The sequence below is a fragment of the Stegostoma tigrinum genome, chromosome 2 (genome assembly GCF_030684315.1).
Source record: "Stegostoma tigrinum isolate sSteTig4 chromosome 2, sSteTig4.hap1, whole genome shotgun sequence".
NCBI lineage: Eukaryota > Metazoa > Chordata > Chondrichthyes > Orectolobiformes > Stegostomatidae > Stegostoma > Stegostoma tigrinum.
The window spans coordinates 94621768-94648537 of NC_081355.1; the positions used below are offsets into that span (position 1 = coordinate 94621768).

Sequence of the window (26770 nt, forward strand, 5' to 3'; positions counted from 1 at the left end):
TAAAAAAAAATTGTCCTGATTCCATTTACGTTTGTGTAAAGGGTACGATTGCCACAAATATTAGGAATGGGCAATAAATGCCAGCCTAGCCAGTGACATTCACATCCCATGAACAAGTAAAAAAACAGGAAGAACAATTTTTCAGCCATAAGTCAGAATTCTTCAAATGGCTTTTGGTGCTTATTTTTGTTTTATTTGACACAATGTATTTTGACTGTCATTAGCATTTCCCACATGTGATATTTGCATTTGAAGTAAGTATTTTGGCCATTGATGCAGAGCGACACTTTGAGCATACCAAATTTGATGCTAAACGTTTCTTAGGAAGTAAAATATTCAATTCTCAATTATAATTATTCACTGCCACTTTAAATTTTTCAATTTTCACTTGGGTATTTTAAGCTTTTTTTAAAATTGGAGTATTGAGGCATTTGGTGTTAGATATTGAATCACACACATTCAAAATGCTAGAAGTTTTAATTTATGGTGAATTCAGTTAAATCCATGCTCAGCTCATGTGGAGAATCACATTCATGCATGGATTCTGCTTTTACTGATCAATTCCATGAGTTTTAATTCTGCTTTATAAATGGTAGAAAAAAGTCTGTTCTTGATGAACTCCTCACAATATTCAATAGGTTGAATTACGCAGCAGGTACTTGGCACTGTAATGTTCACAATTCAAGAATGAAAATGTTTGACCCTTTTAATCAACGTAACTTCTTTGTTAGATATCATTGCCTGATTAGCTCTTCAAAGTCTTTCAAAGTCAAAATGTCAGATTTCCATAAAGTTGCAGGGAACTGAGCAGATATCAGCTCTCTCCTATCAGCTGGGAGGTTTTAAAAACTATTTTGTTAAATTGCCTTCGGCAAATGCTCCAATTGTAAATACTCCCCCACTCCACAATTTCTTAAGCTTTGATATCCTTTGACTTAATAATATGTTGAGTTTGCTTTGTGTATTGGATATTACAAAATATAAAAGTGCATGGAACTCTAACCATCATCTTCATTTTGTCTTTCAGTTGAGTATGGCGATTAATTCAACTGGTTTAATAAGTGTTGAGGTTGTGGCACAGAATGAAGTGAGCTGTGCCAGAGCTAGCAAGATAACAGTAGCTCAGTATCCTGTAATGAGTACTACTATTACTGTGGCTCGAGTGGCACTAAACAAAGCCAGTAACATTGTACTTAATATAAAGCCTAAACAAGACTACATCATTGCAATAGACTATGGTGATGGAATAAACGACCTTTTTGAATCACGCTCTCTTGATTCTCGAACTGGCTGCTTGGAAACTTCTCTTCATTGCTTGAATTTTGTTTTCGATCATACGTATGCTGCTGTTGGTCAATACCATTTGAATGCTACAGTTTCCAATAATGTAAGCACTGTTGTATCAACAGCCATTGCAGTTGTTGAGGAGCCGATTACCGGTTTTAAATTGATTCTGAATTCACCAAGAGTGATCAAGTTCAAAGACTATATTAATGCAACAGCATCAGTACAAACTGGTACAGATGTTACCTTTCAATGGATCATTTCAATACCTCACGCCAACCCGTTTATTCTTACTCAGGAGTAAGTATACACTGATATATGTATATTGATGTACAGGCTACTTTGATCTCTTTAAATATGCTTAATTATTTGAGATGAGTAAAATGTACGTATGTATGCTGACATTTCCAACCAATCTTCCAGCTGAGTTTTCAAATTCAGGATAATCTATATAATCTTGAAATCCTAACATTCTCTTTAAAACACTGGTAATTAGGGTACATGGAAAATTCATAACTCATGGTGTTGTTCCAATATTCCACAACATAATGTGTGAAAAGCTATATTGTGCTTTCTATAGTAATTTGTCCACTGAGCTACGTTGTAGAAAGTCATCCTGATTTCAAACTTACAAGAACTAAAACTTGCCACAATTAAAATATCAGGAAAATGTTCATGTGAAGAGTGATGACTTGTTAATTTATGGTCATGCCTGTTTATTCTCATTATAAAGGCTTATCTACATTTAGATGTAATAGTACAAGAAACAATGAATTTGTTTGGCTCACTCATGAGCCAGAATGTAAGAGTGATACCAATGAGCTTGTTGTTCTGAAAACAGTATATCCCAACTTTGTGTATGGGTTTTTAGTAACTTCAAATCATAGTGATGTACTATTGGTCAGTGGGGCTGAATTTAAAGACTCAGAATTGGGCTCTTTAAGTCAGACTACAAGTTGTTCCACTTATCCTGTCTTTTGATGCAAAAATAGTGGCAATCTTCACAGTTCAGGTTGCAAATGGCACTCAGACCTTGTGAGTTAAATCTTTGAGAGGTTGAATTGTAGATGCATTCTCAGAAATTATATTGCTTGCAAATATAAATGGAATAAATTTTGTAGCATTCAGCTAATTGATGTTGTTGCATAACAAATTAATGATGTTGGTCCTTGTACTGAAATGTTTCTTCTCTTTTTCTCAGGGGTGATCTTGTTAGCACGATTAACTACCAAGCACATGCAGGAGGCAATTACTATGTTAAAGTAATAATTTCCAGCCCACTATACAGCAGTCCTTTCAGTCAATTGCTTCCAGGCGTTGTAAAAGTAAGAACTCCGATTGTGGGTTTACAGGCATTATTCCCGTTTAATACTAATAGTGCAAAACTTCTGCTACAGCCAGATGGTAGCTATGCCACGCAGATCTTGGGCTTCAGTGCTCATACCTTTTCTGAAGAGGTCAAGTTTTCATTTGACTTTGGAGATGGCTCACTGCTACTTGTTGTGAGTGGAATGCAGAGTAGCTTTGATGGTACATTTGCTTCTGGACGACACAAGTTTACCAAAGGTTGGTGAGCAGATTGTTTCTCTTGACTCCCTCACAACAGATGCCATTATGATGAATTGTTCTGTAATTTTGCAGCTTCAATCGGTCCTCTGTTAAGTAGCATTCCAATGGCAGTTAGCCCACATTAATTCGAAGAATGTTCAATCCTGCAGTATTTCAAAAATTGGCTTTTAGATTTGTCAGGCAACTCATCACTGAGAAGAGTTTAATTGGAAAGGAGGGTTACTGTGCTCCATTTCTCTCTTGTCCCACGAAGCAGTGGCCTAGAAGGTGTCATCTTCATATCTGTACAGGTCAACAGGAAACAAAATAGGAGTTAAGAAAAATATATGAATGCAATCTACCTACAAATACTGAAATCTTTTAAAGTTTTATTATGTGATTAGTGTCATAGCTACTTGCACATTCAGTCAAGCAAGATTTGAGGAGAATTTAAATTCATAGAAGTGCCTTTCATATAACCTCCTTTTCAGAATATTAAGTAGAATACTATTCATTCAAACATGTTCTTTTAGTCTGACAATATGAAATAATTTATTCACAAAAAAGGGGCAAATCAATGTAGCTTGATACTCGAGTATCCAAATAGTTTAGCTTTCAAATCAGAAGCGGCTACCAACCAATGTGTTTTGGAGCCATGGCACAGAAATATATGTGTTGTTAGACACTCACTGAAATGGGAAGCTGTATTTAAATAGGTTGGGAGGCCTGTTGCATAAAGTGGAGAGAGAAGGATAGAGGCGAGAATGGCTGCTTGGAGTTAGGCCTATTGCTTGTGTCAGGCACGTTACATCACCACTATTTGGGATGGCCCTGTGGTTGGATACCCTTCCTATTGAGCACCAGGTCCTGTGTGATCCCTGTAGTTGTGGTGACTGAGTTGACCTCCTATAATCCTTCTCAGTCACTTCTCACTACCACTCGCTGGCAAGGCTAGCATTTATTGCCCACCCAAAATGGCTCCCGAGAAGATTTTGACCCTTTTTGAACCACTGCAGCCCATGTTGTGTCAGTGTGCTTTCAGTGCTCTTAGCCAGGATCTTGATCCAGTGACAGTGAAGAAGTAACAGTATATTTCCAAGCCAGGTTGGCATGTGACTAGGAAGGGAAAGTGCACTGCATGCCATTATCACAACCTGCAAGCTGGATTTTTCAGCAATTTTTGGTATAATTTTGGTCAATTTGTTTAATTGTTTCAAAGAAATCTGACTAAAATAGCCACTAGCATTTTCAGGCCACATTTGACACGCATCAGCTGAGTTACTCAGTTAAATTGCAAAAAGCATTATCAAAGGGAAGAGTTTCATGAAGCTTTTTAAGGAGACAGAGCATGTTATAGAGATAGTAGGAACTGCAGATGCTGGAGAATCCAAGATGACAAGGTGTAGAACTAGATGAACACAGTAGGCCAAGCAGCATCTTAGCAGAACAAAAGCTGATGTTTCGGGCCGAGACCCTTTATCATCGGAGGGCAGATTCCAGAAATGAAGATGGCCAAATGCAAGGCAATTAAAAGTTAGTTGAAGAAAATCTGAAGTACCAGATTTGAAAGAATGCAGAGATCTCATGGGGTTTTCAGGCTGGGGAAAGTTACAGAGGTGAGGAGCAATGGGACAATGGAGAGATTTGGAAAAAGGATGTGAATTTTAAAGATCAGGTGCTTAAAATTGAAAAGCTACACACAGTTGTTCCTTAAAAAATTAAAGAAAGTCCTTTACTCTTGCACATTCCAAATTAAATGCAGCATTTGCTCTCTCTCACATTGTTGCAAGGATTAGATTCAGGTATACGTAAAGTACTTATAAAGCTCATAATTATCTCAAACTTTGTGTTGTCATCTCTCCTGTCCCACAAGTTCAGCCTGTAGTTTCTTGCAAAGTTTCAGTACTTTAAAGTTGAAGTAAAGGTTTTGTAAAACAAAAGATTCGCAACAGACTGGTAGATTTCTTGTAGCTGAATTTGTAAGACGATTGTCAGGTGAATTTTAAATTGAAACAGGTTGGGGAATCCTTTTCTGTCTGCATCACCTGCTTTCGAGGCACTGTTGGTCATTGGTATGGCTGCTTGATGGTTGGCAGGTAATTTATGACATTTCTGACAGCTCAACTGTGGGTTCAATAACTCTCAGGTGGAACTGTCTGTGAAACAGCAATTAACTGCTCCTTTAAATAAACCAAGAAAACATTGTTTTTCAATTTTTAAAGTCCAAAGTCATTTCCAAATTAGGGGTGATGTTCGTGTTGATTCCTCCATTTTGTGTTGTGGTTTAATAGCTTTGTGAGTTTAAGGCAGTCATCAGTACACAATAGGACTTCCATCTGCCACCATTTGAGTTTTGATCTCTACATTTGCTTGGAATGAACCCTGGAGATTCGCTGCGCCAGAAAATCTTAGTCCTTTTGTGTTGACTAGTCCTCAAACAAAGACATGCATGAATATTCTGCATGATTGGGAATGTGTATATTCAAATAGATTTTTTTTCCTGAAACTTGGAATTTGAGTTAACAAGAGCACCAAAGGTCACATGATGGGGGATTCTCACAGTGAAGAAGTGGAAGTGGAAAGAGAAGCCATTGTAGCTGATTCTGTGGGATAGATAGGAATGGGACTAGGCAAGAGTAGTCCCACACTGGACCATAAGATTGCAAGAACAGAAATAGGACATTTGACTCATTGGGTCTTCTCTGCCTTCTTGTAATTACCAACTTCTCTTTCCTGCCTTTGCCTGATAAACTTTGATCCTCTTGTTGATTAAAACTCTGAATATATTTAATGAACCAACCTTCGCCTCTGAGGTGAAGAATTCCAAGTATTTGTTAGACTGTAAGAGAAGAAATTCTTCTTCATCTGTGTCTTAAATTTGTGACCCCTTATTGATAAACTGCAAGCTTTGAGGAGGAAAGAAAAGTCCCTGCTTAAGGTAGCTCTGACAGAACTTAAGTTGTAGATTTCTGCTTAATGCCAATTACAAACTGCCAACTAAATTAGCTAAGTGTAACTTAAAGATTTATAATTTCTTACTCAGGAAATACACGTACTCTGCCTTACTCAGTGGTGATGTAAGAGGATAGCATAATCAACGTTGTTAGAGATTGAAGACTGTTGGAGGAGGTTGTAATGGGGACTGATTTAATGTGAGCGTTATTCCTGACTCTTCAGATACTAAAACAGTCCTGCAGCAACATCCAAACTTGGTTATAGTGTATGTGACATTTGTGCCACACAAGTGCCAAGGTTATTTTCAACAAGAGAGAATCTAATCATCTCCTGTTGGCATTACCAACAATGAATCCTCCATTGTCAACATCCTGGGGGTTACCTTTGACCAGAAACTAGACTAGGCCATGCATACATAAATACTGTAGCTATCAGTGCAGATCCAAAGCTGTGAATTTTGCAGTGAATAACTTGTCTCCTGACTCCTCAAAGCCTACCTACCATCTACAAGGCACACAACAGATGTGTAATGCCATAATCCCCACATGTCTGGATGAGTGCATCTCCAACACCACTCAGGAAGCTAGACACCATCCAGGACAAAGCAACTTAATTGATTCACAATGCGCCAGTACTTCTAACATTCCTGCCCCACATGGTATAAGATAGTTAAGAGAGTTGCTCATTACTCCTGCATTATAGACAACCTGAAAGAATTAACACAATCCTAATCTGCCACGTTTACAGTCACAAAAAACATTCACTTGTGATTTTGATTGCAGGCAGCTGGGGGAGGACGTAATGGGGACTGACTAAATGTTGAGAATTACTTGTGATTCATTGCAATGGTGTAGTTCAAACATTGAGTTTCAGGAAAGCCTAGAAAGGGTTTGGGGGGAAACAACACTTTGAAGGATGTGACCAATATTACAGAGAAAAGATTTACAGTCCACACAGCCTTACTCTTTGAAAATATTTAATTGATTACATTTATTTCAGTTATTTCAATTTGTTGCATGCTTTTTTAAAAGTTTTTCCCTATCTCAAGTAATAAAGTTCTAAGTGCATATCTATGTTTTGCTGATGATATCCGTATTTTGAACTTCCTTTGACAGAGGGTGTGTTCTACATCACAGTCTCAGCTTTCAATGAGTTCTATAATGCTACTAAAGAACTTGGTGCTTATTATGTGCAATTAGTTCCAGAAAGCCTGCTATTGACTATGAATTCCAGTATAATCCACAAAAATGAAGTTATTCTGTTCAGTGCAATACTGAGGAAAGGAACTGATGTGACTTACAGCTGGAACATGGGTGATCAAACTTCCTACGTAGATGAAGGTAACTTAAGAAAAATGAATTTGCCGTCACATGCAAACATCAATATGTTTAAAAGACTAAGTGTTACAAGGTCTCTTTTGTGGCATTTCAGTATTATTCTTTCTGTGTGATTCATGTTAGGATCTCCTTTCTGTGTTTCAGGTCCTATAATCAGGCACAAGTTTTTGTCAGCTGGAATGTACAATGTCACAGTAAATGCAAGGAATAAAGTGGGGCTGGTCTCGACTTGCGTAAATGTAGCTGTGCTCTACAGAATGCAGCGTATGAAATACCTTTGCAGTCTCTTTTACATGACTTGAATAGGACATGTTTAATATGAGTGAATAATGACTCAGGTGGGGAATGAGAGGTGGGGGTAAGTGGGCTTAATTTTGCACTGGGTTTTTTGAATTTGTTTATGGGAAGTGAGCACAGCTGGCTATGACAAATTGCCTTTGAGAAGCAATTGTGAGCTCTTTGGGCCAAAAAGCCTCTATTTACACTGTAGGGATTCCATGATTCTAAGATTATTACTGAGCAAATGCAACTCAACATCAATGACCCTTCCCAAAAATGTGTTGATGATCAAGAGTAGATTTTTAGACTTCACAAGCTACTTTTTCCTTCAGGAACTGAAGTTTAATGGAACTTAAATTGGCAGTATAAACACCCCTTGGTGTTCATAAAAAAATCTATGAGTGATATGTCTGGGCACTTCACATTTCCAGTGTGAATGTATCCTCAAATTTAACTGTCTCTGAGGTAACACCAGCAAGATATTCTTAACTAGAAAATCCACAAACTATTAGCTTATCAAAAGCTTGTCAAAATAAATTCTGAGATTCTGGGCTTGAGATTGTTGTGATAAAGGAAAATATTCCTCACTCAGCACCAGTGTTTTTTTTCTCTTGGTATGGGGATATTTGATATTAACCTGGACTGTCCACAGTGCAGAGCTGATCCCTTGGAGCTTTGATGGAATAAAATTTATAGTTCGTTGCAGAAACCTTGCTGCTGGAATGTCCTGGCTCTCCCCAGGTTAGTTTGCCACAGTGGGATGGAGAAACTGCCCCTCTGCAGAGTTTCCAGCAAATCAGAGGCAAGTATGAGCAGTGGAAGCAAATCTGTGCTGAGGCCAAACAAGAGGATTGGCCATTGGCAGTGGGACAGGACCCTTAACTATCTCTAAGATGGATAATTACAGGCTCCAATTGACCTCTAGAGTAAATTGTAGTTATGAGAAAATATAATTAAATGTTTAAATTAACTAACTTTATTGTTTTACAGCTGTTTATATCTTTACAAATAAGACTATATACGCTACCTATTCTGACATTGTGTTCACGGCAGTAACTGCAGAGGATGACCCTTTGCAGTTTGCCTGGCATTTTGGAGATAAACCACCAGTGAAAACAACATCGAGAACCATAACTACGAGATATTCCACCCCAGGAAGGTAATGATAAATTACTGAAATTGGTTAATTTGTATTAGATCTAAACTAATCTTTGCATCAAGACTAAAATATAAGATCACAATTTACATTAATATCTCCTTTGGCATACAAACCACAGGCCTGAAAGATATGATGAAGTAAGTTGTAATAAATGGGCGACCACCATTTTTTTAAATATAGTGACCCTAGTCTACATTCTCCTCCAAGAAGAGATATCCATTCTTCCACCATTCTGTTAAGATCCCTCAGGATTGAACATGTTTCAGTAAGTTGCCTCTTACACTCCTGAACCCCAGTAGATACAAGCCTAGCCTGAGCAACTTTTGCTCATAAAATATTTTGCCTATTCCAGGTATTAGTCCAGTAAACGTTCTCTGAACTGTCTCAAATGTCTCAACTGTTTCTTGAAAAAGGTGACCAGTGCTATGTCTGGTACACCAGGCATGGTCATTCCATTGGTGTGTGTAAACAAAGCACAAACTCCCTTCTTTTGCATTCAATTCCCCTCACAATAAATGATAACGTCCTATGTCGAACTTTGGGAATAGAATAATCACTTAAGAGATGCTTACCGATTAACCCATTTCTCCTGTAACAGATTCACTTTCTGGAGTCTGAAAACACTTAGGCCAAAAGCAAGTACAAGGTTACTGTAAAGGAGACTAAACAGTTCAAACAAAAATAGTAATTTCATAAAGATGTAACAGGTTTCAGCAAGTGTGAAGGCAGGAAGAGGTGGGGTTTGGAGTGGAAATGAGGGAAGAACGAACAGGAACTGTCTGATAGGATTGGAGGCAGAAGCATTTAAATGACGAAAGGGATGGAGCAGGGGCAAAAATAAGTTAAATAAAAACTAAAGAAGTAAAAAATCAGTCCAAAGAAACATTAGCATAGTCGTCACCAATAGCTGCTTTACAAAAAAAATGGGAGGAGAAATAATAGTCTAAAATTGTTGAATGTAAGGTTGAGTCTGGATAGCCTGAAGTCCCTGATTAAAAGATGAGGAACTGTTCCATGTGTTTCATTGATCTTCATTAGAACGGTGTAGTGGACCAAGGAGAGAGACAATAGTGTGAGTGGAATGGAATATTAAAGTAAGATGTTTGCAGATTAAACAGAGGTGTTTCCTAAAGTGATCTCCAAATTGAAGTTTGATCTGTTTAATATGGAGCTAACCACATCATTAGTAGTTTTGAATAAAGGACAGGTAAATCGATGTTTTGGCTGGAAAGTGAGTTCGGGTCTCTGTGTGATGGAAAGGAAGAAGACAAAAGGACAAGCATATGCCATGGGAAGATGCCCTTGTCAAGGGAAGACAGTGTTGGGGTTGATTGAAGAGCAGACCAGGAAATCACAAACAGAATGGTACCTTCAGAATTCTAAAGGCTGACAGAAAGGACAAATGTGTTTGTTAATGGAAGTGACAGAAGATGAATTTGAATGTTTGTGGGGTTGGAAGGTGCGAACAAAAAGAGCCCTTCATGGTTGTGCAGGTGGACGATATAGGGGATGGAGGGAGAAAAGTAGCCTGATTAGACATTGACTTTGGCAATATAACCAATTCAAACAAATAAACACACATTAGACACCATTGAACATTAGTTTTTAGGCACACTTGTTACTGCATGGTTATAATAAATGTAACTGTCACTGCTTGTGTTTTGCAGGTATAATGTGGTAGTAAATGCTTCAAATCAGATTAGTTCTTTCACATCAAACATCTACCCCATTGAGCTACAGCAGATAGTTGAACCGAACAGGCTTCGAATGAACAACCAAGATCTTATTTCGGTTCTCTTAAACTCGACTATTACTATGGAAGTGCGCATTAACTATGGAACCAATCTCACATACTTGTGGAATTTTGGTGATGGCACTGTGATGATTGGAAACAGGAAAGAGTTTCACAGTTACGATAGGTATGTGAATACTGCCACTAAGTTAAAATTTGTAAGCTGGATTGGTGGAAAGATATTTTGGCAAATGAGGATTGTGTGGTGCTGATTTTAAAAGAATAGAACTTTATTTTCTCTGCATTTTGTCAAGTATTTAAGGAAATTATTTTATATATGCTCACATGTTGTAATTTAAAATGTGTTGGATCACCTCATAAAAGCAATAGCTCGAGCACTGCTTATCCAAAACCTTATTTGCCACGTGATTTTAATTCAATCATAATAGTGAATTTCATGTTCCTGCTCATAAAGTCCATCCTGGTGATTCCTTGAACATGTGTGAGTGAAGATGAACATGATGAATGTAGGCTTCAACTTGTAATGCCCTCCCACCAGCCACCCTTGGTGTCAAATGACTTGTATTGGCTGGCATGTGAAGATTGGCTGCTTGGACACTAACCTAGAAGGCACATGAATCTACATGAGAAAAGAGTATTGATATTAAATAGCCAGATTACTTACAGGACAACATTGGCTATTTTCAGCAAGTGCATGCAAACAAATGTACCAGCAGTAAAATTGTTCAATTTAAATGGCAGGGACAGGCAAGTGCCATTAACAAGAAAAGATTTTCTGTAGAACTGTGTCACTGAAAATGTTGCAGATGAGTGCCAAAGGAAAATTTTTCCATTCAGTAACATCAAGTTTTTAATTAATAAAATATTGATTATTGAAAAATAACTCGATCGTACAAAGTTGATCCTCTGAGCTGTGTGATTATCTTATTGGGGGAGGCAATGGCCTAGTGGTATTATCGCTGGACTGTTAATCCAGAGACCCAAACAATGTTCTGGGGACCCGGATTTGAATCCTACCATGGCAGGTGTGTACTTGAATTCAATAAATATCCGGAATTAAGAGTCTAATGATGACTCTGAATCCATTGTCAATTGTTGGAAATACCCATCTGATTCACTAATGTCCCTAAAGGAAGGAAACCGCCATCTTTACCAGGTCAGGCCTAATTATGACTCCAGACCCCACAGCTATGTGGTTGACTCTTAATTGAGCTCTGAGCAATTAGGGATGGACAATAAATGCAACTTAGCCAGCGACGTCCTCATCCCATAAACAAACAAAGAAAAAAAAATCTTAATTTTATCTGTGTTGTTTCTTAAAGAAAGATTGGAGCAAAGTGAAGCACTGTCACATTGATCATTTTCGCATAGCCATTTCTGAGCATGCTCTCAAACATTTGAAGTAATGCTGGGGTTTAGGAAATGTTTGGTGTTAATGTGACGAAGGTCATTTACTTTGCTCTTCAGTGCTTTTTGAAAAATAAATCATGTCCAACAAAGCTGAAAATGACTTTTTTAAAAGCTTATTTTTCTTGAACTAATCAGGACAATTAGCCAGAATACAAATCTGTATGTATGAAAGGAGACTGCTGATTGGTTAGAAAATGAACTTTGATTGATATAGCTGCCAAGGAAATCGCAACATTTTGATGGCGACTGATGGTTAATTGCCATTTTATTGAGTTTGTTGAGTCATACTAAACAAGGGATTCAAACCCCTGGTTTGCGACAACCAAGATATTATCTATTCCCTACCATCCTGTGCTTGCATAATTCAAAACACAGTGATCACAGTGATTCTGTGATTGCACAGCTTTCGAGCAATAATCCTATGTAAGTGAATAATTGCACCAGCAACCAATTGGAAAATGTCAGTGGCTTTGGAAAGTGTTGCACTTGAGCATATTGGAAGCTGCATATATTAATTCACACAGCCCTGTTCTTCGCAGACTGAATGGACATGTCTATTCATTGTCTCTGTTTCAGCTCAATGTGGTAACTCCCATTCTTTGGTTAATTTCTCGGTGCAATTCCTCGATCAATGAGAGTTGACCTGCTTAGTTTAAAATTTAAACAAAGTTTTAACTGTTAATTATCAGTCACCTTGCAACTAGTGCATTCTCAATAGCAATGTCTCGCAAGTGTCCGCTTTCCAAACAGTTAGCACTCTCCCGTCACACAGTATAAATGTTATTTTCCCTTTAGATTGATACTTCTTGTGAATTGTCCTGATGAGTGCAAGATGAAAAGCTTTGACAAAACGCATCCTTTTTCAACAATACTCAGGTTCCCTATTACTAAACTACTACATTTTTTAATTCATTCACGGGATGAGGACATCACTGGCCAGGCCAGCATTTATTGCCCATCTCTAATTGTCCAGAGAGCAGTTAAGGGTCAACTGCATTGCTGTGGGTCTGGAGTCACATGCCAGCCAGACCAGATAAGGATGGTGATTTCATTGCCTAAAGGCCATTAGTGAACCAGATGAGTTTTTCGCAACAAGTGACAATGGTTTTGTGGTCATCATTAAACTCTTAATTCCAGATTTTTAGCAAATTCAGCTTCCACCATCTGACATAGCCGGATTTGAACTCGGGTCCCTAGAACATTACCTGGGTCTCTAGATCTATAGTCCAGCAATGATACCACTAGGCAGTTTGCCCCCTGAATCTAACAATGTCACATTTGAAAATATGGGTCCTGTAATTGATTAAAAAAAAGTTACTGATGAATTGCATTACACAGTAAACACAATTTTAAAAAATCTTCTTTGAAAGTAATTTCACTATTTCCATCATTATACAGGGCTTGGAAGTGAAGGATATATTTTTTCATGACTGAAATCTTGTATATATGACTTTTATTTGGCAGAGAAGGAGAATATACAGTTCAAGTAATCATCTCTAATAATGTGAGCTCTGCCTCACTCACTGGCCAGCTTTTTGTTATTTCTGAAAATTGCCAACCACCTCCAGTGAAAAGCTATGGTCCATCAAAAATAGAGGTACAGTGAATTCTCATTTCATCACAAGGAACTTAGAGTTGAAATAACATCATCATAAACTATGAAGTATAACAAAATATTGATCATGCTAAATTTCAAAAATATTCTTCTCCTGACACATTAGACATATGCAATCAAATGCAATATTCAGGTGAAGCAGGTTGGAGTGCATGAGGATTTTAAAGGAGAGCAGTGAAAACGTGAAGTAGATGGAATAATTATTTAGGTGTGACAGGAAGAAGAAAGAGAATAGAGAAGAGGGGGAAGAGAAGGAGAAGATGGCAGGACAGAGGCAAGAGAAAGTAAAAAATTCATAAAAGTCTACAACACAGAAAAGGCCCTTCAGCCCATCATGTTTGTGCTGGTCAAAGAGACGCCACTGACAATTCTAATCCCATTTTGTAGCACTTGGCCTACATCCTTGTACGCCTTGGCATTTCAAGTGCACATTGACCTGGTTCTCAACTGTTATTAGGATTTCTGCCTCTACCACCCTTGCAGATGGTGAAATCCAGATTCCCACCCCCATCTGGGTGAAAAAAAATTCCTCACATCAGTTTAACTTGATCTTAACATTGGACGTTGCAGTGGCTCACTATGCTTTGATTTGTATCCAAGTGGATATGTGGAGACAATATGCATGCCTTCCCTTTTGAATTTGGGAGAAGACGGGATGGATCAACTCTTGACTTTTAAATCTGGATTGGGCTTCTCAACATGTTCCTCAGGTTAAGGGCAGTGATCTGTTGGATGATAACGTGAGAGAATGTAACAAGAAATGCCTAGTTTATAGGGGTGAAGATACATACAGGGACCAAATTTATAAGAGTAGGAGGTTGTGAAGTGATGTGTGTCATTTGGTCATGCTAAACGTTCTATGTAAATCTTAATTAAAATTTAAAAGACAGCTTTCATTTACATAGATAGTATGGAAGAAGTAAATAGCTGGAGTGAGTAGAAATGGGGTCATTGTCTAAGGCTAAGAGGTTGACCATTTTGCATTGAGATGAGAATACATTTCATTTCAAGGTGTTGTGAACGTTTGGAATTATTAATTCAGAAAGCTTTGCTTGCTAAGTTGTTGAGTGTGTTGATTCACATCTGATGAACAGGCACAATTATTGGAAACACTAATGTGGGATTTGGAGATGGAGGTAAGAGAAATGGGATGTGGGGAACTTGAAGCCCACTGTTCCAAAAAGAAAATAATGTGATGATATCTGTGTGACTCCTCATGTACTACAAAATATAAATATGGTGATAGACTTGACAACTGATTGTAAATCTCTGCACTGTTGCAAGAATAAGGTCAATTCTGTTAATGCAGGTTAGAAGATATCAGACGTTCAAGCTTGGAGTTACATTTGAGAGCGAGTTTGTCTGTAACATCTCCAGAGGCATTCAGTACAGCTGGTCCTTCTTTCAACCAGATGGTTCGCTGGCCACATTATCACAAGTTGATGTAAATAAACAGTTTATACTCATTCCAGGCTATCTATTGGATTATGGAAACTACCTTGCAATTGCCCGGGTAAGAAATTAGTCTGATAGTGCAAACTGTGTTCGTTCCACTAAAAGTGCATCTAATGGTATAGGATTTGCTTTTAAAATGCTTGAGACTAAATGGGGAAGAACAATGTCGTTTCTTCATCGAAATTCGATCAGCTTCCATGGTATGATTTGAACCCCTGTGGCCAGGGCATTTGCCGTAGACCTCTGAATTGCTGGCATGATAACTTACGACTATGTTACTGCTTCTCCTTGTGTGTTGCAGAATTTCAGCCCAAGAATATCATACACTATAAATATTTCCAAGTTTGGCACTTCTTTTTATTTAAGTCAAAGTTCAAGCTGTTGTGCACACATTTCTGGAAGACTATTGAACAGCAAGTGTCCTTGATGCTGCCCTTTGAATTATGCCAGTGGATAATTTTAATAGTGTCCTGAACCACTGTTGCACCATTTGCTTGAAATTGTTTAATGGCCCAATTTAAAGATCTTCATATCGAATACACTCCTTCACAGCTTATCTGAATTGTCAGCCTGGTTTGTGCACTTAAATCCGGGAATGTGAATGATTCATGATAAGGTGGAGACATAACTTATTTTTAAGTTAAAGTTTACAGAAATTATGACAGAACTGTGTAAAATTGCTGTAAGAATTTAACAGATTTTTTTTCATATTTCTATTGCCTGTCTGGCATTCATTACTATGAGGGAAGAAGGAAAATTTATTTGAGAACTTTAAGTCATTTTGTAAAATATCTTGAATGGGTAGTAGTCTGTCATGCAGTTGTCCATTTTCAGTCATCTTGAATTACTTTTCTGATGCAGGTTCAAATTGTTGGCAGTGTGGTTTATAACAACTATACTGTAAATGTTGAGATCCTTGCTACCCCACCAGTGAGTCTCATTTCAGGTGGTACACAGCTCTTCATGACCTACAATCATGACTCCATCATAAGTTTGAATGGATCAGAATCATATGATCCAGATTATCCAGGCACTGCAGACCTCAGGTGAGTCATAGTGGAAATTTGATTTGTGATTCAACTTAACAGGGAATCAGCAAGACCCTGCATTTATATAATTACACCGAAAATGATCCTAAGATCCCTACTGCAGTGTTGGAAAAAACAATAGGAACAGATAAGGGAATTTCATCAAGCCTTAGAAGGAAAGGTCAAGAACATGACTGAAACAAAAATGTGGATTTGGGAGGAAAAAAACTGAAGTTGTAAAAAAGGACTGAAGAAGTGTTATAGTATAGGACCAAGTCAGTTTAAGATCTGAAACACAATAGTGAGGGTGAAGACAAGAGGATCTAAGAGTTGGAAAATGATGGTTGAGGAAAGGGATATGTACTGGAAGAGGTTTGAACAGTAGATTTGGCTCAATGATGCAGAGGGAATTAAAAAAGAAAGACAAGTATTTCACTTTATTGCATTAGAGGATTAAAAGCTAATATAAGATGGTGAGGATGGTGGGCAGATAATAATAGAAGTAGGTCATGGTGAGAATTAGAATACAGCAGTTTAGTTCTGGGCCATCTGGAAGGTGGAAATGGGCATCCTTGTGAAGGAAATTGGTGAAATCAAGACAAGAAGTGATTGTAAAATCATTGAGGGCTTCAGTTTAGGGAAGCTGCAGTGGACAATGTTATGATGGTTAACTGGATGAGTTTGATGATGCATAGCATGTGGAATTTTAAACTTAACTCTAAGCAACATAAGATGACAAAATTTAGCCTGGCTTGGTTCAGCCAGTGTAAGCAAATGATTCTGATATAGGAGAACTCAACTGGTGAAGAATGAGTGTCCCCACCTCTGAGCTAGGAGCCCCAAGTTCAAATCCCACCTGCTCCAATGGTGTGTAATATATTGCTGAATGGGTTGATTAGAAAATATGTCTGATGATGAATAAGTAAATTAGAAATGCACTAGAAACACTCAAGTTTACATCTTGCTAACTTGAGGGGTTAAGTTAGGAGATTGTGGAGGTGGAAGACAGTAAGTGGTGCAATAAGTGTCAAGATGTTAAAATGGTGATTTAACAGATGTATGGCACTACGGTTTCTTAAACAGTGTAGGAGAGGTATTTAGAAGTTTGAGTGAATTAAGTTGATTTTTAGCATAGAGAACATTGTGGTGGGTAGGCCCAAGCGGATGACATGGGTGAAAATAAATTGAACATTTGAATGACAAAAGCCAGCGGATTAGCGAAGACAGTCCCATCGAGCACATTGTCCTGTGAGAGCTGCCACAGGTACCAATGTGAAGATATGATGCACTTGGCCGAAGGGTAGCTGAAAATTGAAAGTGATAAGTGATAGGTTCAATATCACAGATCCATTGTGACATGTTATCATCAGTGGAAAGCGATGTTAATATTAAAGCTTCTACTCTTTATCAAGAGACATATTGGTTCCTTTTCCAATCTGAATTGGAAGTTGAATTTGTTTAACTGCGCTGTGTTAGATCACTCCTACAATATTGCTTCTCATTATCTCTGCACAATATGACAGAAAATGTAGTCGGTTGTAGAGACAGGAAGATATTCAAATGATTCGGTTCCTTTAAAACAGAGCTAAAAGCTTTAAATACTTACTGATAGCTTTTCAAATTTTATTAAAATTTTACAGAAGTTAAGAGTTATTTTAAATATTTTACTTTGTTGCATTGCATAAGATTAAACACTTCGGCAATTTTTATCAAGGTGAAATTAAACTGAAATAAATTTCATCCTTTTTCATATTTTTTTAAAAAAGTAAAAGGAAATTTAGACTTATCATCAGTAAATTATGTGGAGGAACAAAACTCTAATAAACAGTTTAATTTGAGGCGCAATTTCATGGTAGACATAGGTATCAATCAAGTAGGTGAGCAGAGGAATAAGATCTCACATTAAAAACTTTGGGAGCTGGTGTCTTCGAATGAGGCTTTGTGGTAGAGCTTAGGAATGAAAAGAGGGGCAGTTACACTGATGGGATGTATTATAGACTCCCAAACAGTCAGCAGGCAAGAGAATAGCAGATATGTGGTCAATTGACTGAGATGTGTAGAAAGAAGAAGAGGATAATTATTTTAGGGAATTTCCACTTCCCCAACATTAATTGGGACAGTCATAGTGTAAAGGGTTTAGAGGGGACAGATTTCTTGAAATGTATTCAGCAGATCTTTTTATGTCACTGTGAAGAATGTCCAATATGGGACAGTGCAGTGCTGAACCTAATTTTTTTTCTGGGGAATGAAAGCAAAGATGATGGTGAAAGAACATTTTAGTGACGGTGACCACCATACTGTACGTTTTAAGTTGTTATGGAAAAGGAAAAAGAGTCTGCAAAGAAGGGTTTTGGACTGGGGAAAGGCAGGTTTATGAAACTATTGCAGGATCTGGTCAAAATAGTCGTGGAACAACTTTTTCAGAGCAAATTACAGCAGAATGGGGTGGGGGGGGGCATTCAAAATGGATTTGGTGAAAGTACAGGCCCCAACATGTACTCTTCAGTGTGAAATATAGGAGCAACAAGCCCAGAGAATCCTGGATGTCTAGGAATATTGTAAATTGGATAAGAAGAAAAAGAATTAGAATTAGAATTAGATTTTATTGTCAGTGTCCTCAAGTACAGAACACAGCAGTGCAGTGAAAAATGTACAAAGTTGCCATTCCCGGTGCCATCATAGATATAAATGTACCTAGGTACAAAATCTTAGGTACAAAGTAGAAAAATGAAGAAATAAAGTTAAAGCTTCAGCGATACAGCCCTTCTTTAGCCTTATGCCTATAGAAGCTCAATGACCAGTGAGGAGGTACTGGAGTTTTGGCAGGTTTAGAAGTTACAGATCTCCAGGTCTAGATGAGTAGTATCCTAGGCTGCTGTGAGAGACAAGGAAGGAAATAACAGAGACTCTGACCCAACTTTTCAATTCCTCTCTGGCCATAGGGGAGGTGCCAAAGGACTGGAGGGCAGCTTAATGTGGTTCCACTTTTCAAGAAGGGCGGTAGAGATAGACCAGTGAGTCGTACACCAGTGGTATTTATCAGTGGTATCAGTTTATGTAGATCTCAGCAAAGCCTTTGACAAGGTCCCCTGGAGAGGACTAATAAAGAAGGTAAAAGTACATGGGACTCTGGGTAAGTGACAATGGGAACTGCAGATGCTGGAGAATCCAAGATAACAAAGTGTGGAGCTGGATGAAAACAGCAGGCCAAGCAGCATCTCAGGAGCACAAAAGCTGACGTTCCGGGCCTAGACCCGCTGGATGAACACAGCAGGCCAAGCAGCATCTCAGGAGCACAAAAGCTGACGTTTCGGGCCTAGACCCGCTGGATGAACACAGCAGGCCAAGCAGCATCTCAGGAGGACAAAAGCTGACGTTTCGGGCCTAGACCCTTCATCAGAGGGTCTGATGAAGGGTCTAGGCCCGAAATGTCAGCTTTTGTGCTCCTGAGATGCTGCTTGTCCTGCTGTGTTCATCCAGCTCCACACTTTGTTATCTGGGACTCTGGGTAACCTGGCAAGTTGGATCCAAAGATAACATGGTGTAGAGAACACAACAGACCAAGCAGCATCAGAAGAGCAGGAAGGCTGACACTTCGGGCCTAGGCCCTTCTTCAGAAAATTTGGACCCAATGTTGACTTTGTGTTAGGAGACAGAGGATGGTGGTAGAAATCTGTCTACGTCACTCGAGCTGGTGTCAGTATCGGGTCTCTTATTGTCTGTGATATATATAAATGAAATAGAGAAAAATATGGACTGAATGATAAGTCAGTTTTCAGATGGCACGACGATTGACCGGATGGTTGACAGTAAGAAAGAAGACCTGAAGTTGCCAGAGAATATAGACAGATTGGTCCGAGGGACAGATCAGTGGTGGATGGAAGTAAGCCCTGCTAAGTGTGATGTGATTCACTTTGGAAGAAGGAGCAAGACACGGGAATACTGAATGAATGATTGGACACTAAGAACTTCAGAGGAACAGAGGGATATTGAGGTACTTGTCCACTGATCCCTGAAGGTGGCAGGACAGATTAATAAGGTCATTAAGAAGGCATAGAGGACACTTGTCTTTATCAGGTTGTGGTATAGTTTATAAGAGCAGGGAGGTCATGTTGGAGTGGTACAGAACTTTGGTTGAACCGCAGCTGATTACTGTGTGTAGTTCTGTTTACGACAGTAGAGGAATGATGTGATTGTATTGGAGGGGGTGCAGAGGAGATTCACCAGGATATTCTGTGTGATGGAGTGGTTTATCTATGAAAAGAGGCTCGATTAGCTCAGATAACAAGGTATAGACCTGGAGGAACACAGCAGGCCAAGGACTATCAGAGGAGCAGGAAAGCTGACGTTTTGGGTCAAGACCCTTCTTCAGAAATAGGGGAGGGGAAGTGGATTCTGATATTGGATTAGCTCAGGTTGTTTTCTTTACAGCATAGAGGCCGAGGGGAATCTTATTGAGGGGAATGAACGAGGTGGATAGAATCAGCTGTTTCACAGAATTGAAGGGTCAATAACAAGGTGGCATAATGTCAAGGTGAAAGGCAGGAGGTTTAGAGGAGATTTGAGGAAAGGGTTTTTGACCCAGACGGTGGTGGGGATCTGGAAGACACTTCCTGAGAGAATAGTTGAGCTGGGAAACACCACAATGTTCAAAAAATACTTGGATGAGTACTTGAAATATCATAACATTCAAGGCCATGTACCAATATTGGAAGGTAGGATTTGTGTTGATTTAGTTTAGTCGGTACAGACTTGATGACCCTATGGGTCTCTTGCGTGCTCTGATTTTGCAATAACTATAAACTGAAAAAATTGAACTTTTTTTGCCATGTTTCCTAGTGGCCAAGTCATTAGTAAATTATAATCTTGGCGATTCTATATTTAAATGCCCCAATTTATTCAATTTTCCTTAATCACTTCACAGATTTTCCTGGGCTTGTGAAACAGTGAGTGGTCTAAATGTCCCTTGCTTCAAACCTGATGTGCCAGATCCACTGAACACAACATCCAGTACGGTCAATGTCACAATGTCTGCATTGAAAACTGAGATTGATCAGTTTGTCTTCAAGTTAACAGTTAACAATAAGAAAAGATATTCTTCAGAAGCACAGCAGTTTGTAACCATCAAAAATAAAGACGATTTAAGGTACATATTTTATGTTGTGGTATGCCAAACACCTACAAAACAAATTCTCAATGGAAGAAAATGTTAAAGAGTTTGGAGATGATGTTTGCATGTTAATGTGTTCTATTGGCTAGCGTCAGGGGGAGAAAAACACAAAAGGATAAGTTTACATGGGACAATATTTTCAAAGTTTAAAAGTCTTTAGAGTTTGAAAGAGTGGGAAGTTTCCCCTCTGCTACATTTAAACAAAAAAAAATTGTAGGTAATTTGATGTTGCATTTACTGTTGTATTATCTTTTGTAATGTAGAAGCTAGATCAGTCAAGATGTAATCTGGATCTTTAGGGTCAAGTTGGCTGCTACTTGACCTACATTCTGCCATTCTGTCGCAGGCTTTGTGAACTGATATGCAATGTTCCTCAAATAGCAGCCAGTAAGGCTCAATCTTGGGCTTTCTAGGAGTGGATCTATCACTGGATATTAAACTTATTTCCCTTTGGCATCAACCTGCTCGACATTGATCCAACGGGAATGCATCCTGTCTGGGCAAGCAACAGAAATCACTGTGCTTTGCTGGTAGTCTGTTTTATTATATCCAGTTAACCTCCCAACACACAATCGATTCCCCCTCAACTTTGGCTTTAGCTACCTTTAAATTAATACTTGTGCTTAAATAAATTATGTGTTCCTAGTTGGTGAATGTATGTATTTTATATTATTCAAGTGTTTGCTTGGTGTAGATTGAATTAAAGACTCTTAAGTAAATTGATGTATATGTTCATGTCAAATACCCAGATAACTAAAAGCATTTTATACTTTTCTGACTTGAGACTGAAAGGTTACTGCATTATTAGTACTGGCGGTAATTCCTGCAAAGGATGGAATATTTAAGACTGTAATTTGTATCTCATTTGCAGTTTGTCTCGGGAAAACTTTGCAAAACAATGAACCAGTATGAAATAACTGCACAGAGGCCAGTATCCCATCATCAGGTCACCCTTTGTTTAACTGTGTGCCGTGCACTGGCTGTGGCCTGAACTGAGGAGATTCTCGATCCTTTGTATTTATTGGTCAGTCAGGGCTTCCTGATTGGCCCAGGTTAACAACCCCAATCAAAGATCTCGTAGTAAGTGAGATCCAACCAGTTCCAATCACTACAAGTTTGTAGTAAAAGGAAAAGAACAGACCAAACTAGCATTTGTTTGTACCACCAGACTGCATGGTTTTCTACAGGCACATTGACTTTGAGAAGAGCGTTGTGTTTAAACAGATAACAGAGTTTGTTTATTAATAAGGTTGGTACCTGGGAGTTAGTTCGAGTGAGTCTGGAAGAGACCCTACGTTCAGTGGGTGGCAGACCTTGAATGGTAATTGAGGCATAGGGAAACGCAAGTCAGTCTGTCAGGCTAGAACCAGAGTTGGAGCTGTTTGTTTGAGCTTTGTTTTCTGGGTTTGGCTGCTGGTGACATCGCATAAAGATTTGAAAGCTCCCCGCCTAATCTCCTCCTTTACCTTCTAGATGGCCAAAGAGTAGAAAGTTGAGTTAGAACTATTACTGCCTTTACCTGTATGAACTGTAATCTGACCCAAATCAACATCTCCAGAAAAGCAACCACTGAGTCCAGATCTATACCCATGAAGCAATGCATTGTAAAAGCTTTTTAACTGTTCTGATCAATTTTGTTATTTTCTTCTATTTATCCCTTAACTGTGTTCATTTGTCTGTCTGTCTTTTGTGTGAGTGGGGACGGAAAACAAATATCAGTGATAATAGGAACTGCAGATGCTGTAAAATCCAAGATAACAAAGTGTGAAGCTGGATGAACACAGCAGGCCAAGCAGCATCTTAGGAGCACAAAAGCTGATGTTTTGAGCCTGGCTCTCTGATGAAGGGTCTAGGCCTGAAACGCCAGCTTTTGTGCTCCTGAGATGCTGCTGGGCCTGCTGTGTTCATCCAGCCTCACATTTTATTATCAGGGAAAACAAATATTTCAGGTTTCAAGCATAAACATTTATTAAATTGCTGTGTTATTTAATTTTTTTCTCTGCTGAAGTTATCGTGTGTTAAATGAATTGTCAGTCATTTGTTTTGGTGTACAAAATGTGTTGAATTGATTATATGCAAAGTCTGGGACTGGTTATTCAAAAATCTGATCGGAGACCATTTGAGTAACTTTTCAGGGTCTTTGAAGGGCTTGATTTTGCTGTGCTGTTTATAAAGGGGGAGAAAGGTTGATTTAGTTGGGCTGTCTCTGTGTTGCAACAAAATGTAAAATAAGCCAATATTGCAAATATGAGTGAACAAGTAAAAATACTGTCAGATACTTTGTTTTTGATCCATAGTCCAAGTGAGTAAATTTAGACATCAGTTTAATTGAATATGACTTAAACAAATTTATTTTCCTTCCTAAGATAACAAAGTGTGGAGCTGGATGAACTCAGCAGGCCAAGCAGCATCTCAGGAGCACAAAAGCCGATGTTTCGGGCCTAGACCCTTCATCAGAGCCTCTCTGATGAAGGTTCTAGGCCTGATATGTTGTCTTTTGTGCTCCTGAGATGCTGTTTGGCCTGTTGTGTTCATCCAGCTCCACACTTTGTTATTTTGGATTCTCCAGCATCTGCAGTTCCCATTATCACTTATTTTCCTTCCTCTTGTGGCAATTACAAACAAGTCAATCTCATGAAGGTAGTGTCATTTTCGAATATGTTTTCTTAAAACTTCTATCTGTCCATGACCATTGAGTAGAAGGTGCAGTTGAGGGAGAGAAGTCAACCTGCTTTAGATTTACCATCTCACTGTCTGAGCTCTATGGCTCAGTGTACACTTCTGATCAACAGGGCAAGTAAGCTAAATGAGTTTTGATCAACATTCTGCGGCTTATTATTGCAACTTTTGGTTTCACATTTAAGCCTTTAACAAAGCACAGACATTCTGATACACTTGAATTGAACTTTGCACTTCTGGTCAGCAAATCGCACAGATGGACAAGTTTATTTCTGATTAAGTTGTTTATTTTCAAAGTTGCAATGGGTAAATATGTGTTTTTTTTTACTTTGCTGTGACAATGTGGTGATTTTATGCATTCAATTCATAAGAAAGAGATCTTCTGAACAGAGTCCATTGAGTATTTTGCACAGCAAAGCTTACAAAGGAAATCAGTATTGCTGAGATGAATGCTAGCTCAGGAGTCAGTTGGTTCATCATCGTAATACCAGTCACAAAATCTCCTATGCAACATCCCATAGGAATAAGTAGTTAGAGTCATCAGTGAGAAGAACGTTAAATATGAAGCAAGATACTATGATAAAAGGATCTACAGGAGTTGGGTATAATGAAGGAATATTTTGATAATAAACAAGCACATTTCTTGGCACTTAGCTATATTCTGTTTATTTCTCCTATTAGCTAACTATTGGAATTATTGCCTCCATTTTGTCTCACCTCCACCAGATTTAAGAAAACTATCTCAGTTGATAAAATCACAATACCCACATATTTAAAATCCTTTGCAATATAGGAAAGAAATAAACGGGAAGAAGCATGAATATAATTTTACTTTTTCACATGTGTAATTATTTTTTACACAATTTTATTATGTCTGCAGGGAAATGGTAGGATGTGGTAATGTCACTGGGCAAGTAGTCGAAAATCCCCAGGTCCTTTGAACATGAGTTCAAATTCTAGCACTGGTGAAATCTAAAATCAATGAATAAGTCTGGAATTGAAAGCTAATTAATCGTGACCTTGAAAATATCATCAATTGTGGTAAAAAGTAATTTTATTCACTAATGTTCTTTTAGGAAGGAAATCTTCTGTACGTTACAGTTTGGCTTACTTGCAGCCCTGGATCAACTGCAGTGTGGTTGAACTGTAGTGCCATCTGAAATAACCTAACAAGTGATTCAGCTCCAGGGCAATTAGGAATGGGTAACAAATTATAGTCTTGATCGTGACGCTCATGTTTCATGAAAACAAAACTTTGTACCAGAGAGAGAGACAGGGGAAAGGAATGTATTTACTGATTAAACTTTAATGATCTCTCTTACAGATTGGTGAAAATCTACTGTGCTGAATGTCTGAACAATTCAGTCAACTGGAACGAAGCATTTTCTGTCAAAGCTGTGTGTGAGGACTGTTCAGAAACTTCGAACCTTTCATATTCTTGGAAGTTATATCTTGTGAATTCAACCGAAACAGAGCCAATTGATGGTGAGGCACAAAGTGTTATGGGACTGTCAATTAACAAAAACAGAACCTAAGAGATTTGTTAGCATTTGTGCTTTAGTCTAATACTTCTGTTCCTTTATTCAGTCAAGGGGATGAGGGCGTTTCTGATTAGGCAGCATTCATTGCCCTTCCCAAATTGCCCAGAGGGCAGTTAAGAGAGGCAACCACATTGCTGTGGGTCGGGAGTCACATGTAGGCCAAACCAGGTAAGGATCGAAGTTTCCTTCCCCAAAGGACGTTAGTGAACTAGATGGGTTTATCCTGACGGTCAGCAATGGATTCACCATTATCATTAGATTCTTAATTCCAGATATTTATTGAATTCAAGTTCCACGATCTGTCGTGGTGGGATCTTAACCCAGGTCCCCGTGACATCATCTGGGTCTCGTGATTGAATGTCCAGCGATACTACCACTAGGCCATTGCCTCCCCTAATGTTAGTAAACTGGTTGAATAATCTTGCATCCACTGTCTATTAGCTTAACCACCTAATAAAGGCTGTCAAATTGCAACTTGCCTTTATATTTTCTGCACCTTTTTCTTTGCCTGTGGATGTGCACCTGTCCTCTCTGATGTAGGGTCTACGCTCGAAACGTCAGCTTTTGTGCTCCTGAGATGCTGCTTGGCCAGCTGGGTTCATCCAGCTCCACACTTTGTTATCTTGGATTCTCCAGCATCTGCAGTTCCCATTATCTCTGAACAACCAGAGCTAACCTGCTCCAGCAATCGAAGGAGAGTCTTCGGGAACTGCTGGACCTGTTTCTTTTCTCTTCTCTTTGATGAGCAGGTTTTGCATTTCCACATGAATCTGAGGTAATAAACAATAATTTTGCAATCACTTCATGATTGTAACATTATCTTGTTGTAATAAGCCATTCAAACAATAATTGCATAAATTTAGATTCATTCATTCACATTTATAATATTATCTTATATTTAGTTGTGCAGATCAAAGAGGTCCAAAGCTCAATTTACAGCTCATTTGAATCAGTGGATCTTGGCTCAGATAGCAGTCCTGGTGTGATATTTGACATGCACATTGCTCCTGACAAAGAATTAATATTAGCTCATGCTTCCACTTCTTGCTACCCACTGATTCCTCCTGAAAAGTATGACAATTAGGCAGGGAATAACTCAACAGTCACGTCTTCTGTAAATAACTGGCACTGCCATATTAAATGTTGTTTATTTCTGGTTATCTAACTATTTCACAAGTACTGATTACATTATCATGTTAAAAGCTTCCATAACAAGCCTCTGAGTAGTGTTTCTTAATTTCAGAAAGGCTTTTCTCACCTGCCTCTGTCCTCCATGTTTCATCAATTCAATTGTTAAAATTTCACTGAGTATTCTGTGCAACCTCACGAATGTACCTAAACTTCAAAATCATCATCCTCACCTGTATCAGTTCTGAAAGAATTATTGGACTCAGAATATTAATTCTGTTTCGCTGTCTAGCAGTACTCCTGTGCTGCTAGTGGACTCTCTCCCTTGGCTCTGCAATCAATCGCCAACTCTTCGAGAATTAAGTTTATAAGGGAGTCCCTTTGGCAAGAGAACAGACGTGCTACAACAGACACCCACACCATTACCTC

The 26770-nt window shown here is 38.6% G+C and overlaps 1 protein-coding gene across 1 annotated transcript in view; it reads left to right on the top strand.

Annotated features, from left to right (window-relative positions):
- The window catches only part of LOC125465716 (polycystin-1-like protein 1), a 282365-nt gene that overhangs the window by 106847 nt on the left and 148748 nt on the right, over positions 1–26770 (top strand). The window contains exons 13-23 of the mRNA XM_048559472.2: positions 1028–1584; positions 2486–2850; positions 6903–7127; positions 7269–7388; positions 8394–8562; positions 10230–10481; positions 13190–13322; positions 14650–14853; positions 15657–15841; positions 20748–20969; positions 24997–25157. Coding sequence (XP_048415429.2) covers positions 1028–1584; positions 2486–2850; positions 6903–7127; positions 7269–7388; positions 8394–8562; positions 10230–10481; positions 13190–13322; positions 14650–14853; positions 15657–15841; positions 20748–20969; positions 24997–25157 — 2593 coding nt within the window. The remainder of the gene's footprint in view (positions 1–1027; positions 1585–2485; positions 2851–6902; positions 7128–7268; positions 7389–8393; positions 8563–10229; positions 10482–13189; positions 13323–14649; positions 14854–15656; positions 15842–20747; positions 20970–24996; positions 25158–26770) is intronic.